The sequence below is a fragment of the Ceratotherium simum genome, chromosome 4, assembly GCF_057802395.1.
Source record: "Ceratotherium simum simum isolate JZ-2026a chromosome 4, ASM5780239v1, whole genome shotgun sequence".
In the NCBI taxonomy this organism is placed as follows: Eukaryota; Metazoa; Chordata; class Mammalia; order Perissodactyla; family Rhinocerotidae; genus Ceratotherium; species Ceratotherium simum.
Window position 1 is genome coordinate 33,344,505 of NC_141903.1, and position 20,056 is coordinate 33,364,560.

Here is a 20,056-nt window from a genome sequence, read left to right on the forward strand (position 1 = left end):
TTTCACCTACCAGGTATCCTTTAAATAATGGCATTCAATTTTTCCTTGGACTGCCCCTCTCCCATTACATGTGGTCCTACCAAGAATGTCAGTGGAGTACCAGACTACCATCTCGCCACAGAAGTGAGTGCGTTACCCAAGAGAGGCCGTTACAATTCTCTTTACTAGTAACGTTAACCTGTAGTGGAATCACAAGAGAACAAAGGCGGTTGGAGCTGAGATATTCCAAAGTTAGTGCTCCACAGGGGCTACCCATGAGTACCCTGGATACTTTCCACCCTTTATTTCCTTCATTATGCAACAAATATTTATGGAATGCCTCCTAATGTATGCAAAGCACTGTTCTAGGTGCCAGGGATACAAGAGTGTAGAAGCAGACAGAAATCTCCAACCTAACAGAGCTCACATTTCAGTGAGAAGGTAACAACAATAAACAAATAAGTCAAATATATAGTATTTTAGATGGTGATACATGCTATGGAAAAAAATTAAGCAATGCTAGTGAGAAGGGAACACAGGGGCTGGAGGTTGCAATCTTAGAGAAAGACCTCACTGGGGAGGGAAGAGGAGGGAAGGAGGGCAGATCAGGGCTAAGGACTGAAGGACTGAGTCCTGGGGCACAGCAAACGAGACTAAAAAGGAGCAGCCGGGAGGCAGGAGGAAAACAGGAGAGTGTGGTGTCCCGGGAGACAAGTGAAGAAAGCATTTCAAGGAGGAGGGAGTGAGAATCTGTGTTAAATCTTTGGAACAATCAGGGCAGGGAAGTCAAACTATTTAGCAACACCAACATAAGGTGTTTTGGTGGAGCAGTGGGTGTAAAAGCCTGAGTGAAGTAGGCTCAAGAGAGGATGTGGGAACAGCAACATGACAAGTATTTGAGACATTGTCCTGAGAAGAGCACAAAAAAATGGGATAGTATCTAGAAGGGGCTATAAGATGGAGAACGGTTTTTGCCTTGTTTTTATTTTTTTTATTTGTAAAGGATTGCAGAAATTACAACGTGCTGATGGGAAACATTCAGCAGAGACTGAAAAGTGAATGATATAGGAGAGAGAGGGGAAACCGTTGGAGCCCAGTCCTTATGGCTGCAATGGAGAATCGGCTCTAGTGCCCAGTGAAGGGATCACCTTTAGGTAGAAGCATTGACTGCTCCTCTATCACACATGGATGGAAGGTAGAAACATGGGGACAAGTGTGGACATGCTGCTGGTAGCTTGTGGAAGTTCTCCTGATTGCATCTATTTTCTCAGTGAAATAGGAAGCAAGACCTGCGACAATCACCTAGAAGAGAAGAGTGAATGGCGTAGGGAGATGTAGTAGGATGCCGGGCACACAAGGGCCCTTGAGGTTGTCTTCCAATGTCCGATGGTTCAACTCCACTTTCAACTATGTGATTGACCCAGAAGACTTCCAATAAATTCTCTTCTTCCTTTTTTTAATTAGCCATAGTTGACTTCTGTTGCTTACAAAGACCTAATGTGTCAACTCTTGCTTGAGGCCTAGTGTTACCCCATTTTTTCACTGAAAGTCTGACTTCAATAAAATAGTGACCCTATTCTATCAAATTCTATGCACCTCCAAGTGCATAGGAAGACCTGGTTGCAACATACCAATGAACAGAACATTTTGGTTTCCTCTACCACCTACCTCATAGAACAAAGAAATAATGATTCACACTCACAATATCAAATTGGAAACACGAAATCAGTATGCTAAACTGCTTGAAGAAAAACATTTCTATACATGTGAAGACAGCAGAAAGGACTGATAGCAAAATTCAGATCGCCTGAATGTTTGTTCAAACCCTCTTTCAACTTAAACTGCAAAAGTGTCTACCAAGACAGAATGAAGATGAATACATGGACAACTTTCCTTAGAGTGTAGATTAATACCTCAATACAGATTTCAGTCACTCAGGAGGGAAGTCCATATGAAGACTGTACTAAGGGGGTAAACTGGAGGCCAAAAGAATAGTTTTCACAGTGGACAGTAATGTTTAGTCTGGGAATGGCATCTGAGAGGGCAGTCAAACTGAGTAAGAAGGAAAGAAAGTCAGACTCTCCCACAAAGAAAAACATTTTGAAGATCACAAAGATGAGTGGAAATTTCCAGACCTTGCAGACTAAGATGAATCTTCATGATATAACGTGTCACCCCCCCTTCCAGGAAATTAAGAGTTATTAAACTGCAGCAAAGACAGCTGCCTCGGAGATGAAATCAGCCTTGCGACACTAAGAAGTAGGAGGGTGAGGGTGAGGGTGAGGGTGAGCAGTTGCTAACCTCCCACAGAAATCAGCCCCACATGGCTTGTTCTCTCAAACAGGTGCATTGCTCCACGGGGCATCCGAATCATGAAGAGCCCTGGACGCTCACAGGGAAATGTGAGGCTTGGTGTAAGGTATGACCTGAAAGCAAATATCGATGGCTCCTTCTCCCAGCTGAGTCTGTGTTGGCTCATCCTGTGCTAGGAAGCATGAGAGTGATGCTCGGCCTTTTGGGCCAAATGCACACAAACTGCCAAGATAACAAAAGTAAAGCAAAAATAAACACATGCACACATAAAAATCTCCCAAGTGGATAAGAGCTGTGTGAGCTACGTTTTCGGCATCCCGCCCGAACAGTTTTGCTGCCACTAACAAACTGTAAAGAAAGCCCCATTCTGTCAGTAAGAATGACTTGTTTTGGTTTAATTGCTTGAACAATTCCCCAATATCCCCTCACCTTAAGGCACAGCTCCATGATCCTCCTTCCTCCATCCCCTCATTTCTCAAAATAGACTGTAAGGGCTTACATTTATTGAGGGTGCATCATGTGCCAGACATTCTTCTAAGAGCTTTATGTGGATTAACTTAATCCCCACAACAACTCTAAGAGGGTAGGTGCTACCGTCATCTTTAGGTTTCCCAGAAAGAAGACACTGAGGTAAAGGCTCATATGATACTACTTTACTAGGAGTTCTCAGCGGGAATCAGGCAGAGAAGTTAGTCACTGCCTGGTTCAAGCACCAATCCTTGCGCAGTCTCTTGGGATCATCTTCTAAGAGGCTATCTAATGACTGTTATCTAGGATGCCCAGTTCCCACCTCCCATTAGTCATGTTTCCCCTTGAAGTTTTGTTACTACCCCCTTGCTTCCAAGTTGTACATGTGTGGACGCCACTTTGTGTCATGTCTCCCTGGAGTGGGAGGTAAGAGGCAGGAGGAACGTGATACGAGCATGAGGCTACGAGCTATCAGGCTGCACCTGCATGAAACGAGCTGGAGGCTACACAATTGGTCACTGCAGTGATGGCTGAAATACACACAGGAGAAAACCAAGAGAATCTGATGTGCTAATTTAAAAGTTTTTGACATAATTATTATATCTCCTTTTTCAGATGAAGAAACTCAGGCATAGAGAAATGAAGTAATTCACACAGGTTTCAGAAGAGACAAGAGCAAAGCCAGGCAGTCTGGCTCCAGAACGTTCTTTCTTAACCACCGTGCTCTCAGCCCCTACAGATGAACTGCAGCTACCTAGAAGTATGCCAGCTGCCTTGCTGTAGCTGCCACATTTGACCCACAACAGTTGTGAAGAACTGGTTGGGAAACCAGTCAGAGTAAGAAAATAAGTATCACAGACAATGCTTACCATGCAATGCAAAAAGGATGCAGCAAGAGAGGGCTTCAGTGCCCAGAACAGTGTGAGTGAATCAGTTAGTCACTGCCGCTCAGCCAAAAACAGAGACATGTAACGAAACCACTCCCAGGGCCAAGGAATAAGAAATCTGGCTCATCAGAGTGGAAATAAATGAAATAGAAACTAAAAAGACAATAAAAAAGATAAATGAAACTAAGAGCCGGTTTTTTGAAAACATAAACAAAATAGACAAACCTTTACCTCGACTCACCAAGAAAAGAGAGGACTCAAATAAAATCAGACATGAAAGAGACAAAAAAAAAAAAAAAAAAAAGAAGAAAGAAAGAAAAATCTGGCTCTGCTAAGGGTTAGCAAAGAAGAAACTAAGTCGTGTTCATGTTTGTTAATACTCTCACTTTTATAATACCCCAAAATAAATGGGGGCAGCCACCAAGAAAGGAAAAGATAGCATCCTCCTCTTCACTCTCCCCTGAATTTGAGAGGTAGCTCGATGAGTTCAAAAGAGGAAGAGGGGCATCAGAAAACAGGCAAGCATTGAAAAAATTAATACAAACAGAAGTGGACAACTCAAAACAAACAACAGACCCAAATCAAAGGAGCTCTAAGACTGCCGGGCATCAACAGCTTGAAGCCAAGCATTTCCTCTTTCAGAATGGGCGTTTCTTATGATCTGAAAGATTTAGTTCCTTGAAGTCAGGAATTTCACTGTTTTTTTGTTTTTTTTTTTAAAGCAAAAAATTTAAAGTGAACTTGTATCTTTCCTTCTCCTAACCCTGAAGGCTTGAAGGCTAGAAGGCCACAGAACACAGCAGCTCCTGGGTTGAAAGTAAGTGAGAGTCTGGCAGCGCAGCTAAATGAGGGTTGACTCTGATTTCTTCTTCTGCATTTCCATTAATTTAAAGTGCTAAGTTGCCTGTTTGCTTTAAAATATGTGGCTGTCCTCTTTGCAGTGTCCCTTTAAATAGATTTTCCTTTGGCTCCGCCAGAAAAAGCTAGAGAAGGTCCTTTGAGAATCCCATTCTTAGTCTTAAAAAAACACACTCTCCTCCCCACCCCATGCACATCAACAGGCCTGAAAGCAGTGTCTCCCACTTCTTCCAGGGACCTCCAATCCATCAGAAATAATAAATCGTTCAGGAGAAAAACAGAGCTGGTCAGGGAAGTAATTCCCCGAGCCCATTTCTACTTGTTCATTTATGTCATCACCAAATATTGAGCCCCTCTTTTAGGATCAGCAGAAAGGCGGGCCAGGGGCTGAAAACCCAAATGCCTACACCATGGCCAGGCAGGTAGGGGGCACAAAAGAAGCACGCCAGGCTCAAGAGACAATAGGGACTGTCAGGAACTAGGCAAACTGAAGAAGGCATGCCGAGGGGGACAGGCTGTGGCCTCTACTCAGTTCCAACCAATTGTTAGCAAGGAGATCTGAATTTTCCCAAGTCAAATTACCCCAGTTAAAAATGTTGGAAACCTGTCCAAATTTTAAAAACAGCAATGTGTAGGACAACAATACCAAACAGAACACATGTGTGGGCTGCTCTGGCTGGAGGCCCTTGTTTGCAACCTCTAGGTAAGAAACAAAGATCAAGGAAGACAGACTGCCCATCCTCTGGGAGCTTATGACCTAGTACGAGTAAGAAGATACACACCCAGTAAACTGTCCCACAAGGTGGAAAGTGTTACATGCTAAAAGAGAGGACTAACCAAAGGCTATGGGAGTTCGGGAAAAGTGAGAGGGCACTTGAGGCAGAAAGGATTCTTGTAGGAGTGGCATTTGAGCTGCGGCTAAAGAATGAGGTAGACTTTGGCAGGCAGAGGCTGGGGAGGGACCATTCCAGATAGAGGAAAATGAATTGCAAAAGGCAAAAAGAGGGAGCAGGGAAGAGGATGTTTGAGAAATGGTCAAGAGTCTATTCATGCTTCCAGCTAACAAAAATTCGTGTCTATTGCGGGCCACATAGTAGGGATGCAATGGTGATCATGGGGGACACAAGACAAGGATGCAAAGTCTGAAAGGGCCCATTCCAAACAAGGCTTTGGAGACCATATCCAGAGTTTTATCTTAAGAGCAATGGGAAAGCTGCCTTTGAAGTCTTTATAAGCAGGGGAATCACATGTTGAGATTTGCAGTGCTCCAAGTTCCCCGGCTGCAGAGCATGCATTCTGTGGACTGGAAGGGAGCCAGAGCTCCACCAGCCAGAGCAAGCCAGGAGGAGGCTTTGCAAGCTGTCTGGGAAAGGGAAGATGACAGCTTGGACTAGGGGGTAGTGATGGAGACAGAGAAAAGTGGATGGATTCAAGAGATAGTTAGGGGTTAAAATCATCAGAACTATCAGTTCAGGGTAGGAATCAGTGAGGCAGAAGCCAAATGGGACTGGAGAATGTGGTCAACGTGGCTCCATGACAGTATCAAGCCACACTACCAGTGGCCCAGCAGCCAAGCAATTCTGTACCAGCAGCAGTGGGTGTCCAGCGGTTACTAGAGAGAAAAACGGTTCAGGAGCCAAGGTGTATGGCCGAGGGAAAGCTGCCAGAGAAGCTCACAGGAGCTTTCCATCTTAGAAAGCCAGCATCTCAAAAGTACTGTTTTCTTTTAAATGTGCTTTGTAAAATTCCGCAGCTATTTTGTTTGGACTAGTCTTGATGGCAAGGAAATAACTAGCTCTTCTCATGTGTTCAACAGCTCTTCACTAAGCTAAATCTTATCTTCTAGATTTAGGATGGAGGAAGAAGGAATATTAGAGTATCTATAAGATAAACATTAATGCCAAGTATCCATGCCCACTTCCTTTTATTTTGACTATTTCTTAAGAACTTCAAGGAATGCTAGTTAACCACCAGGGCCCATCTTCCTTGGTGCCAAGGCCTAGCAATGACTTTCTTTGTAACCACAGGCATTTGTACATGAACCCACTTCACTCTGTTTCTGGGTCATTATGGAAATATGAATACATCCTTCTTGATGTGCAGGGATGCCTTGAAGTGCTCAGACTCCAGTAACAGGAAGGAGAAAACAGTCAAGTCACGAGATGCTCAACCTTTGATAACTTGTGACTATGGAGTCTACATATTTTGATAACGTCTCACTTATACGCCAAGCATCTGCCCCACAATATTCCTTCAGGATCTCTGCAATCTACAGAATTTTGTCCTTTTTGGAAAGTTGCAACATGTAACAGATCATCCCAATAAACATCAGACAATTGAGTAATGAAAAGAATAATAAAGCATCAGCAAGCAGCAATGGGACTAAAGTTGATTTTGCTCTCTTCATTTCTCTCTCGCACCCTCCACCCCCAAAACCTTGGAATTTTAGTGTATGCCCACACTGCAAATGTATTCATTTTCCCTCCCAAACTGGCCTTTTTGGTCCTGTATGTCTTGATCGAGTTAGCACACCATGCAAAGATCATTTAATAGACTCAATGTTCTCTGTTAGATGTTATTTTACCAAGACTACTTGCAAACGCACTATGGGCTGCCTACTCAGAACTCTGCTTTTATACTGGTATCCATGCCTTCCACAAGCGACCCAGGTAAATCCTGTTTGGTGTAAAAAATCATGGTGGTCCCATTCCTCTGGCTGGTGATTGCTTCAAACCAATGAGATGTGATAGGAAGGCTGCTGGAGAACTTCTGGGGAAAGTATCATCGCAGCTCTTAAAAAGAGACTCCAAGAAGAAGTAATGCCTTTTCTGCCTCTGGACAACCACTAATGTGCAAAGATGTAATGCAACATCTTATGACCCTGAGAGGAGCTAGCCAACACAACAAGGCTGGTTATGAGCAGGACCATGGAAATAACCTGCGTACTTCATGAGCTGAGAAAGAGACCAACCCTCATGATTGATTTTGTGCAATGAGACAATAGATTTCCTTGTTGTTTAAGCCATTTTGAATTGGATTTTCTGTTTCTTGCAGCCCAAAGCATCCTAAATGATATCTCTTTGGAGAAGGAGGAAAAGGATTCTGCCTCTCCAACAACACCCTAGCAACCAAGGAATAGTTGCTTCAAAAAAGAAAAGAGACTAAGATTTATTTCTCAATAAGTGTTTTGGGAAAACCAGCTGAGAAAAGGTATTTTTAATAGCCACATCCTGATGTATGGTGAGTCCTCTGACATCCTCCTGCGCAGCATAAACACTGTAATAAAGTTACGATGAGCCATTATGAATGGAATGTGTGGGGATATACAACATACTTGGAGTCATCATAATATGTAAACATCAGGGAACTACCATGAAATTAGTCTTTATTACTCATCTACTCTTATTTCCTTCTACAATTAAAAAAATTGGGAACTGTTTTCTCCTCCCCGCCCCTTGATAAAAACACAGAATCACATGATTGAAAGGGAACTGAGACTCAAAGAGATTGAATGATTTCCACAAGATCTCACAGCTAGCTGGGGACAATTTTCTTTATTATTAATAATGCTTTATGCATCATTTTAAAACAGAATCATTTGCTAAACACTCGATTTAATGCAAAGTCAAATGGTAAAGGCATGGGAAATCTCAACCGGATTTTTTTTAGTAATTTAATTACGAAAATAAAATCTCCCTTTTGAATTCACTGCTTTGAGCTTCTTCTTTGTATTTCTATTACCTTCCTAAATCTCAATCCATTCTTCTCAATACCATTTCTCTCTCCTAGAAAATCCCTGCATATGACCCATTCTCTAGGCCAGTGGTTCTCAAAAGACTGTTTGCATCATAATTACCTGGGAAATAAACCAGAAATGCAGATTCCCAGGCAGAGTCTGATTCAGTACACTGGGAGTGGGCCCAGCAATGTCAATGTAAACAAGCACCCAGGTGAGCCTAACTGTGCTCTGAGGCACGTGACTCCAGACCACAAGATTCCAGGATCCAAAGAGAAAACATCTAATTATCATAGTAGATTTAAGCTGGAACAACAAAAATATGTGCATAGTTGTCTATAATTTTTAGGTCCCCTCTGAGGTCTGAAACAAACCCAAGCGCTCTGTGATTTGGACGCACTCAGGTAATCATTTGATTGGAGGTTTGGAGTTTTTATCCTCTCCCGTCTCTCCAAGACTATTTTTCCCTCTGAATGCATTCCTACTTGGGATTAAATATAAAATGTCTTAACTCTCCCTCCACAGCTAAAGGAAATCAATTTTGGAAAGTGTTTCAAAAGACCGCTTTAAAAAATACACAATATGAAATGTCTTCCCTTTGAACCAGATGCCTGAGATGCACAGGGCAAACGCAGGAGGTAATGAGAGAAGTAAACACTGGGTTTTCCAGCAGAACCAGCCCTGAAACCAAAACTTAGGAAGGAAGCTGACCATTAAGTAAATGGACCAGAGGAACAATAGCTCAGGCGTATCCTAGGGTAACTGTGAACCTAAGAAAACCGGAATGAAACAGACAAACCCCTTGTCCCAAGTTAACTTTCCCTTACTACTAGATTTTAAAATAGGACAGTGCGGTAAATGAGAATATAGAGTTTAAGTGGAATCTTAGAACTCCTCTGGGTGCCAAAGAATTTTTTCAGACCTAAATACTGGATTCAGCAGTGCTCATTTATACCCATCTCCTCCAAGACATTTTAAATCTAGAGGCTCCAGAGACCAAGAACACACAGTATGCTGAGAACTTGAGGCTGCGTGTTCTAACACCAGCTCTGACCACCTCACATTACAGGCATGAGAGCTTGTCTATATGTAGATTTCTTAATGATTAAATGAACAAAGAAATGCCAGTAACCTCAGAGAACCAAAGAAAACCATTGTTAAGTATCAAAGACAAGACATAATGCTCCAGAAATGCTATAAAATAAATAACCCCAGCAACAAAATTGGTTTAAATTTGTTAGAAGGCAAAGAGTCAAGGTCACAGCTGTAACTTGCATATTCCAGTTGTACAACTCCTGGGGTTAGGGACAAAGATGGACTGAACTTAATGGGGTTGGGAGAGCAGAGAGTGGAACAAGAGGGAGAAAGTGAACCATCCACCAGCAGATGAACAGGCTCAACTGTTCAAGATCTACCGTAAGAGGCTGTTTTAACCTTGGTTTTTTCTCTTTAAAGATTCCTCAGGGCATTTTAAAAATGGGAAAATTCAGTACCCACTCTGCTGGATCACCATTTACTCTTGGTCTTTCTCAGTTCAATTAAGCTCTCATTACAATTGCACAGCTTGAAAAGCCCCACTGCTTTCAGCTGGTTCCTAACCCGTCTCCTCCAGCTGCTCCCAGCAGGCTTAAGATCCAGTGGCCATAAAGCAGTCATGAGCACTCACACACAGGCTTGGCTGGAGTATGTACCTCGGACTTCCTCTGTTTTGGTGCAGGCCCTTCAAGTGTGCAAAGTTTTGCAACTGAGATCTAAACCAGCTTTTCTATTTAACAAAGGCCTGACGGGGTTGTGTGGAATAGGCACCAAATCGTCATCTCAGAGCATCTGGAGTTACTTTTTAAAGCCTAGTTCCCATTATTTTAAACACACTTCATCAGGATCCTGTGACATTTTTTGGGCATTCTCCTTACAAACTTGCATGTTCTCTGCTATGCTTAATTGTTTCAGTTGTGCAGTTCTGATATGGTGTGGCAAGAAAAAAAATTTCACCAATAATGGAGCAACCCTTGACTCTGCCTAATTGCTCCTCACCAACATGCAAAACACTATTGCTTCTTCATAATTAAGATCTGTGGAAATCTTCTTGGTAACACACATACTTTCTCTCCAAAAGGTATTATCAAGGGCTTGGTAGAAATATGAAAAAAAAATATCATAATCTCTCTCAGCAGAGTATCAACTTATCCCAAAGAAATGACTCAATGGCATGAACAAAGTGTGGGTTAGGGCCGAATTTATAACACATCAGTTCAGTAGAACGTAGGGCTTAACAATTTAGGTTAACTGTTATACTCTGTCTTTTCTTATGCTCCAGTCTCCAATCAAGAACATTCATCAAAGTCAATGGGAGGTTAGAACATACACACACGTAGTAACTGATTCAGCAAGGGAAGTCAATAAGACCATTCCTAAAAGGGTAAAGCAACAGTAAACACACAAAAATTCAAAACCATTCCAAGAGTATAAACAGTCCTAGTAGGAAAATCAGGCCCCCACTGAATGCTCTGATTATCTCAGAGGGCAAGTGGGCATTTGTCAAAGTTAATTCTTTTACTCTCTATACTTCTTCAAAGGCTCTAATATATGGAACTTTTAAGATCAATGACACTGCAGATAAAGGGGAGCCTACTATCCATATCTGACAGATGAAGAAATTAAGGAAGTGAAAGGTCAGCGGCTTGTTACGAACAGAGTCAACTCTAGAATCCAGGCCTCTTGACCCTAAATCCAAGGTCTGTAAACCCACAACACACTCCTGTTTGCTCATGATCATCAAAAGAACATATAACTCCTGAAAACTCTCCTTGGTGACCTGGTTTCAAGGACGACATACTCCTGTTTGCCCTTGATCATCACAAGAGCAAAAACCCCCGAAAATTCTGCCTGGTAGCCTGGTTGCACAGGCACTTCCCCAGCCTCCTCTGCAAAGACCATCTGGCACATGCTGCTGTTGTCCACTGCAGTTAACATTTCACACATTTCTTTCCTAAGCCTCTAGAATACCTGATGCAATAGTGGGAGAGGGAAACATAAGCAGAACCGAGACCAGCTTTAATGCTAAAATAAGAACTTTCTAGGGGTGAGAAAAGGGCCAGCAATCAGTTTTAAACCTACTTTGCCAAGTGGTTCATTAGCAGCTGTAACATCTGCCTATTTTTCTCTGGCAGCCGATGAACGAGGCTGTGGATTTCAGAGACACGAGACTCCTGGTTCTCCAGCTCTGCAAAGGAAGGAGGGAGGTAATATTTGATCAGTATTACAGCTAAATCAGTTTACAAGACAAAATCAAAGGAAACCAAATGCTGGGCACTAACAGACTGAGGATTTCTCAAAGGTTTAAGATCCTGCTCTGGGTACCCATGACTAGAATGACTAGATCTAGAAGTGCTTTTAATGGTGCTTTCTGGAACAGAGTTCATTAAAAAAATAACCATCAAAAAATTCAAGCCTGGGGCCGGCCTGGTGGTTGTAGTGGTTAACTTCACATGCTCTGCTTCAGCGGCCCAGGTTTCATGGGTTCGGATCCCAGGTGCAGACCTACACACCATTTGTCAAGCCACACTATGGCAGGTGTCCCACATATAAAGTAGAGGAAGATGGGCATGGATGGTAGCTCGGGGCCAATCTTCCTTAGCAAAAAGAGGAGGATTGGCAATGGATGTTAGCTCAGGGCTAATCTTCCTCACCAAAAAAAAAAAAAAAAATTCAAGCCAAAATGATGATGTGATGAAATGGAGCCAGTCAACTGCACACTCAGAGCAGGAGCAAACTTGGGAGCAGCTGGCTCCCTGGAGTGACAGCTTCATTTCAAGGAAAGAAGGAACTTTATGCACTCATCAAGTGATAAACAAATTGTACGTGAACAACATTGCAAGGGTCTCAAATATCAAAATAACACCTCAAGACAGCATCAAAGGAATCAAAGGAAATGTCCAGTTATTCTCAAGTCATGCATGACAACCAGGTGGTAGAAGAAAGCAACGGCAGATAAAATACTTAAATCTTTCTACCAACCTGTAACATAACTCATGGCCTGCTACATTCTCTTGGATGAACTTGGGAAAGTGGCTTCATTTCTCTGGGAAATAGATTGATGGTACTCACCACACCTATTTATAGGACTGACGTGAGGTTTAATTAGAGAATGGTTGCTATGGGTTTGGAATTTCCCTGAGAAAGAAATCACAAGAACACTACTTTCACTCCCAGCTTTCTCCCACGTCTTTCCCCTCCCTATGTTAAGGGGACAACTACAGGTAGATAAGGTCACCAGAACATCAGGTGTTACTAAATCAAGGCAGTAGTAGTTACTAGGGTAAACAAACTCTGAAGACTTAAAGGAAGCGGGGAGAGGCACAGGCTACGGACATAAAAGCACTGTGGGGATTCATGCCAGATTTAAATCTGATACAGAATCTTACTGCTCCTTATAGGAGGCCTGCCCCACATAGACAGATTCTAGTACACTTAGGGTAGCTTGCACCTAATCCCTATGTATTTTAATACCAGTAATATGACGCTCGGGACCTAGATGATATAGCTGAAGAATGATCAGAAGCTGTAAATGGAAGCCGTGACAGGAAGAGGACTGAGAAGTTACATAAATGGTGTTGGAATCAGGGAAATACCTCCAACGCTCAATTTAGGTAATGTGCAAAGTCTGATTCATTCTACAAAATGCTACTCAAAGGCTGGAAAAAACCCAAGGAGTCAGAACGCCAATAATCAAAGTTAGAAAGTCAAACTTGCTTTTCTCCCTTCTCCCCACCCCCAAAAACACACTTCTGAAGTTTCTCTCCTCTACTGTAAATTCAATGTGGTAGCAAGGCCCTCACCAATCCCAATTTGGTTTCATTTTTATTCTGTGTCAGTCTCATAAGTGCGTGTGTGGGTACTTTACAGGCAGAATATGAAAGGTTAGATAATATTTCTTTTGGGACACTGACTGTTCTTTGAAATAGAAAAATCTATTCTCTTCCCCTTAAAACTGTGACAAAAAGAAAACTTACTTGCTGCTTTGATGAAACTTCTTTGAAACTGGTACATCATGAGTGGTCCTGGAAGCATTCTGGAATAAAAGGATACACACGAGGCAGCTTAATAAAAACAATCATATTCTCTCTAAAGAGCAGCTGAGAGACTGCCAAACTGTATTAGATTTCTCGGAGATGAAGATCACAGGGAAACAACAGCAACTCAACTTAGTCCAAACTAGTTTCCCTTTTGAAAGGGTCCTGAGATTTCACCTGAAATTTTCATTCTCTCTGTTTTTAACGGAATGGACACAACTATGTCTCATAGTCACAACTAGGAAAGTGCTAATGCAAAAGTCTAGCACAAACCAAGAGATTTCCTTTTCAGTCTGTGACTCACCCATCAACAAGAGCATTTTAAGACGTGTCAGAGAAACAGGCAACTAACTAAACATTTGCAATTATCTGTGCTTCAACTCTTGTCATCCTAGCAGCTTGTTATTAGAATCAGCTCATAATTCGAATTAGTTATTAGAATCAATTCATCATAGTAGAAACACTATGAGAGAGTTTTGTAGGTGTTTTTGTGGCAAATCCACTATGGAGTATTGCTCCAGAATGCCAAAGGGCTAGAAACCCTAACACTAGGCGTGATAAAATCAAATGTTATCTGCTATTTTTTAAAAAGTATGTTTTACACTTACTGTTTATTAACTAGTCAATATCAACACGCACAAATAAGTGCTAAATACAAACATCTACAATATGGTTTTGTATAAACTACAATGGTAGTATTTGGGGTAAGACTATGTTTAATGAATATGTTTAACTGTAAACTTAAGTTTTTTCTCATAGTCCAAATAATAAGCTTCTCAACAGACTATATATTATTCTTGGCTCAGGTTTTATTTTATTCTCATCGAATCCCCTAATTCAACTCTTAGTCATCACTTGCATTACATCTTACTCTTGACTTCAAGATCCTTCCATCAATTCCCCAATAGCCAATAAAACCTGCATCACCAATTCCTTTTCTGTGACCTTCCTTCTTTGATTTCCACCAAGTGATCTTCACTAAACCTGCACAAATGCTTACGCAATGCATGATTATAGTTCTCTTTGTTTAAGTCTAGGCCCCACCTTCCTGTGTAAGAAGAACCACAGTGAAGAACTATAATATTCTTACCATTCAAGCCCAGCATAAATTTCAGTCTATTCATGAAACTGAGATGTGGGCAGCTAGTCAATCATCCATTCCCTTAAAAACTAAGGGAGGGGCAGAGAGGTAGCAGTAACATCATATATAACAAGGAAAATGGTCTTCTCTCCAATAAAGTAATATTGCGCACTCTAAGCAAGAGTCAAAAAGGAGCTCCATTAAGTTCTCATGTTCAAGACCAATGTCACCAATATACTCTATCTGTGCAATGCACAAAACTATCAAAATACATGGGCTATATAGTCATGCATTCTCAACATAATGGGATATGTGATTCCTTGTTCTCTTAATAGATTATTTAGAGATTTCAGGGAATACCATATTTTAGGTTCTGTTAAAGGCTAATTATCACAGTAGCGTCTCATAAAGAGCATAGCTTCCTCAATCACTTATGGCACCAATGCACAATGGCAACCCATCAACTATGTATGATTTACCATCAGTTTGACCAGCTGAGCTAATTGCTCCCACACATAAGCTGTTTCCACATCTCAAACACCCACTCAACAGCCCTCTGGAGACTGAAAATAAAACTGCTTTCTTCCTGATTGCATGATGACAAGCTGGCACCCGGCCCTGCAAATGGAAAGTCCCTACCTTAGGTAGGTCTTCAAAGCACTAGTGATGGTCTTTATCTCCCATTCCGCACAGATATCCGTTTCTGTTTCAGAAGCTGTTTTGGGATCTAAAACGAAGAAAAGACAGTGTGTAAAGCAGAGCAGAAAATACAGCTAAAAACAAACACACATAAAATCATTCAGCCTCCCTACTAACCAAAGATATCCAAATTAAAACAAAAATGACACATATTTTTTGCCTATTAAATTAGGAAAATGTTTACAAGTCCAAATATCTATTGCTGGCAAAAATGCAGTGAAATTGATCCTCTTAAAAATTGCTGGAGGCAGCAGAGATAAATGAACAGTTTTGAAAAGCAATTTAGCAATAAGTATCAAGAGTCATAAAAATGTTTATACTCTTTGAAGCAGTAATCCCACTTGTCACAATCTATCCTCAGGAAATAAGAAAAGGCATGAGAAAAGCTACATTTCCCCAAAATGTTCCACGCTATTCTTTATAGCAGTAGAAGAAAATTAAAAAGGAGACAACCTAAATGTCCAATGAGAGAAGAATAAGTTAATGATGGAATGTCTACCTGATGAAATATTATGTTGCATTTACAAAATAATGACTATGTAGCAATATGGAAAATGCCTGGATTATCATGTAATGTTAAGCAAAAAAAAAAAAATCAAGATTTAAAAGTTTCTGAGAAACTCATATGAACAAAGGCTGAAAGGAAATACTCCAAAATTAAAATAGTGGTTGGGTTACAGTGGTAGAATTGTGGTTATTATATTTTCTAAACTATGACTTGATTCCATTACTTCTATATATTTTTTAAATTGCCTTAAGCCAAGAAGTGCAACCAGAACCACCATAGTTATTTCGGCTCCTGATCATTTTGTCTCCTTTTACATGGACTGTTCAACAAATGTGTGTATTTTAAATAAGTGTGTACTATAAGAGAGAATTCTTGCAGTCTTCTCGAGCAGCACATAGGCAGATGAGAATAAGAGACAGAGACTGCTTCACAAACCAGCAGAACCCCATGTCATCACTGGCGAGGCAGTTGGATGTGAACTCTTTCAGCGCATTGAAGGGAGAATCCAGCTTCCTCCCACCAAAGAGGAGTGATTTGCCTCCCAGCTCCCAGTCCCTTTTCTTTTTGCTAAGAGCCTCATTTTCAGCTGGCTGCTACTCTTTTCTCACTCCTACTCCAAGAGCTCGGGTGAGGCCCCATCCTACTGGGCGTGAGGAATGAGATCTCTCTGAACCGGTGACTAGTTCAGGAATGGCCCAACACCTAAGCCAGCCCGATCAGAGTGACCTTCAAGACTTTTCCAGGAGACAGGGGAAAGGATACCTGCTGTTTCCTACTGGTCTGCACCTGGGAGGTTGCACAACTGCTCTGGGTGCCACCATGTAGAGGCTGAGAGTTAAGTACCACAAAGCCAGAGATGAGAGAAGCCGAGAAAGTGGGTCTTGATGACATGGTTTGAGCTCTTGTGTCTGGCCATGCCTTTTTAATCATGTGAGCCAATTAATTCCCTCCCTTAAGCCAGTTGAGGTCAGGTTTTCTGTTTTTTACAATCCAAAGAGATCTAAATGACACAGCAGGTAAATAGAGAGAGCCACCAGACTCTCTTTCTGGACAGTCTCCAAGAAGAAAGAGGTTCCTCCTGCAGGGCCAACAGCTTTTCAGCTGGAAAGGGGGAATGAGTCACAGGTGAGCAAAACACATTTTTCAATTTACTAGGAAAGAACCTACTTTCGTCCTAGTAGGAAGAGGCCAAATTATAATGAGTGGCTTAAGGATTTAGGCTCTAAACCCCAGGTCACAAATCCAGCTGGTACCTACTGCTTTCAATATGTTCCCCTGACACATATCAGGAGACGAGAGAGGAAAGGGACCCAGCTTATAGAATGTTTGGCTCCTAATGGCCGCACATCTGTGTATTTACACGTGACCCTGGGCAATGATAAAGTCTGTCTTGCCATAGGAAACAAACAAGGAAGAATCTAAAGAGCATGATTTTATTTCTAGGGCCATAGAATGGTAAACTCCATTGAGCTCTAACACAGCAAATTTCTGAAAAGTGAACAGTGTGCTTTTCCAAATACAATCAAGTTTCCCTTAATGACAAGAAAATTCTGAGACGTGTCGGCAGGCGATTTTGTCACTGTGCAAACATCAGAGTGTACTTACCCAAACCTAGATGGTATAGCCTACTACATAAATAAAGTACTAATCTTATGGGACCACCATAAGATTATAAGCGGTCTGTTGGTGACTGAAATGTTATGTGGTGCATCACTGTACCTAAAACCTCGGCAGCTTTAATTCTCTTCTTGCTTTGTCATCTCACACTCCCTTAATGGTTTCTTCCTGTGGAAGTGTATGTACCCAGAAACTTTGCTTAGCATGACCTTTCTCCCTCCCCATCCCCAAGACACATGGAGAGCTGCCATACTGCATGAATCCTGGATGCAAGACAAATGTTACTGTACATTTTTCTGAGGAAGGAACCAACTTCTACCCAAGAAGAGAAAACATGACACTAAATAAGCAGCAGTTGGCAGGTCTGGGAGTTGTGAACTGTTCCATGAACCACATTTAGCAAACTAATGATTAGCTTCCACTTATTCAGGCTCTGTAACCATAGGAATATTGTGTCACATTACAGAGAGGAGAGTCGAATTACAGCCCAACGAAAGGGCTTTTTATAGCACAGACGAGGCAAGGCTTATAACTTGAGCCCGTCCATTTTAATTCATTTAATGTCCAAACTAAATTGAATATAGCCTCCCAAGCTACCCCATCTTCAGAAAGTGCTGCCAATTTCCACACCTCCCTACCGATGCTCCCCTCACTGACAGAAGCTTCCTGGTAACATCTGAATAGGATGCAGAGACATAACTAACAATTTTCTTCAGAACTCAGTTCATTTCTCCCCACCATGTCACTTGACCATTGCAGTGCTTAGTAAAACTGACCTAAGCTAGAGGAGCATCCAGCATACAAAAAGGCATCATGTGGTAAAGTGAAATGAGCATATTTCCTCCTCAACCTACTCCCACATGAATTCAGAAAAATAGGAGACATAGACTGGAAGCAGTGGTTACCAAGGGAGGAGGTCTTAGAAACGTCACACCAGTCAGTCTTAAGATCCATCTAGTCCACTATTGTGTTGCTGACAAACACTAAGGACATTCTAGAGGAAATTATTAGAAAAATCACCTATGTACTCCTAAATGTCCGAATAACACACTCTAATGAATGCAAAATTAAATTTTTTTCGCTTTAACTGAGAAAGTAATATAGGCACATGGAAAAAAATATTCAAGCAAAACAGATATATATTAAAAGGTAAATCTTCCCTATACTAGAGGCAATTGCTAATACCAATTTTGTGTAAGTGTCTGCTATCTGTAATAGCGTATGCATAAACAGGCACATATATGCATACAGCTTTTTAAAAACACAAAAGAAAGAAGCACAGTATACATGTCATTCAGTGCACTGCTATTTTCATTTACCAATCTTAAGAAATTGTTCCATCTCAGCACACAAATATATCCACCTCACAGTACTTCATTGTACCATAATAGTTAATGTCCCATTCATGGAAATTTTTTTGCTATGATAAACAATGATATAAATGATACTGTTTCCTTGTGCATGTCTTACCTGTAGAAAAAATTCCTAAGAGTGGCATTTCTGGGTCAAAAAGTACATGCATTTTTAATTTTGAAAGATATTGCTAAACTACCTCTCAAAGGTTTACCATTATATTAAAGTATGAGAGTGACTCCTTCCCCAAATCTTTGACAACAACGTGTAATCAAACACTTTGACCTTAGCTAATATGATAGGTTAAGAAAAAAGGTCATCTGAGCCAGCCCTGATGGCCTAGTGTTTGTTCAAGTTCGGTGTGCTACACTTTGGCGGCTCGGGTTTGGTTCCCAGGTGTGGAACCACACCACTTGTCTGTCAGTAGCCATGCTGTGGAGGTGGCTCACATAGAAGAACTAGAAGGACTTACAACCAGAATATACAACTATGCACTGGGGCTTTGGGGAGGGGAAAAAAAAGAGGAAGACTGACAACAGATGGTAGCTCAGGGAGAATCTTTACCAGCAAAAAAAAAAAAAAAAAAGGTCATCTGACAGTTTTAATTTGCATCTTTTTAATGAGGAAGAAGGTTGAGAACCCTCTCCTGTGTGTGAACGTGTTTTAAAGCCAAGTTTATGGAGGCATGCTCACCCTTTTTAAGTGTACAGTTCCATGAATTTTGACAAACGTATATAGTCACATCACCACCACCACAATCAAGATATGTCATTTCCATCACCCCCCAAAATTCCCATGTACCCCTTTACAGTTAATCCCCTTCCTCCACCTCCAGCCCCTGGCAACCACTTTCACATAGCATAATACTTTTGAAATCCATCCCTGTTGTTGCACGTACCAGTAGTTCAATCCTTTTATTACCGAGTAGTAGTCAATTTTATGGATATGCCGCAATTTGTTTCTCCACTCACTAGTTGATGGATATTTGAGTTGTTTCCAATTTTTGGCTGTTTTGAATAAAGCTAGTATAAATATTTGCATAGGTCTTTATATGAACTACATTTTCATCTCTTGGGTAAATACTAAGGAGTGGAACTAGGTAGAAATATGTAGGAATGGGTCATATGGTAAGTATGTAAGAAACTGACAAATTATTTTCCAAAACGGTGGGGCCATTTTGCATTCCCACCAGCAATATGAGAGCTTTAGTTGCTTCACATCTTCATCAACACAGGATATGGTCATGTCTTTAATTGTGAAATTTTAGCTATTCTAGTAGACATGTAGATATAACTCATTTTTTAAATTCTCTTTTCCTTAATGACTAATGATGCTGGTCATCTTTTCATGTGTTTTTTGGCCACTTGTATATTTTTTTTGGTGAACTGTTTGTTCAAATCTTTTGTCCATTTTAAAAACTGGGTTAGTTGTGTTCTTATGTAAGACTGAGCTAAAAGAGTTATTTTTACTATATCCTGGATACAA

General features: G+C 41.1%; 1 protein-coding gene across 6 annotated transcripts in view; it reads right to left on the reverse strand.

Moving 5' to 3' along the window:
• The window catches only part of ARHGAP26 (Rho GTPase activating protein 26), a 413,779-nt gene that overhangs the window by 141,683 nt on the left and 252,040 nt on the right, over positions 1 to 20,056 (reverse strand). For all 6 annotated transcript variants that reach the window (XM_087429620.1, XM_004420043.3, XM_014794952.2 and 3 more), the window contains 3 exons: positions 15,034 to 15,121; positions 13,254 to 13,312; positions 11,359 to 11,464 (listed from right to left, as the gene is read on the reverse strand). In XM_087429620.1, the coding sequence (XP_087285746.1) occupies positions 11,359 to 11,464; positions 13,254 to 13,312; positions 15,034 to 15,121 (253 nt within the window). The remainder of the gene's footprint in view (positions 1 to 11,358; positions 11,465 to 13,253; positions 13,313 to 15,033; positions 15,122 to 20,056) is intronic.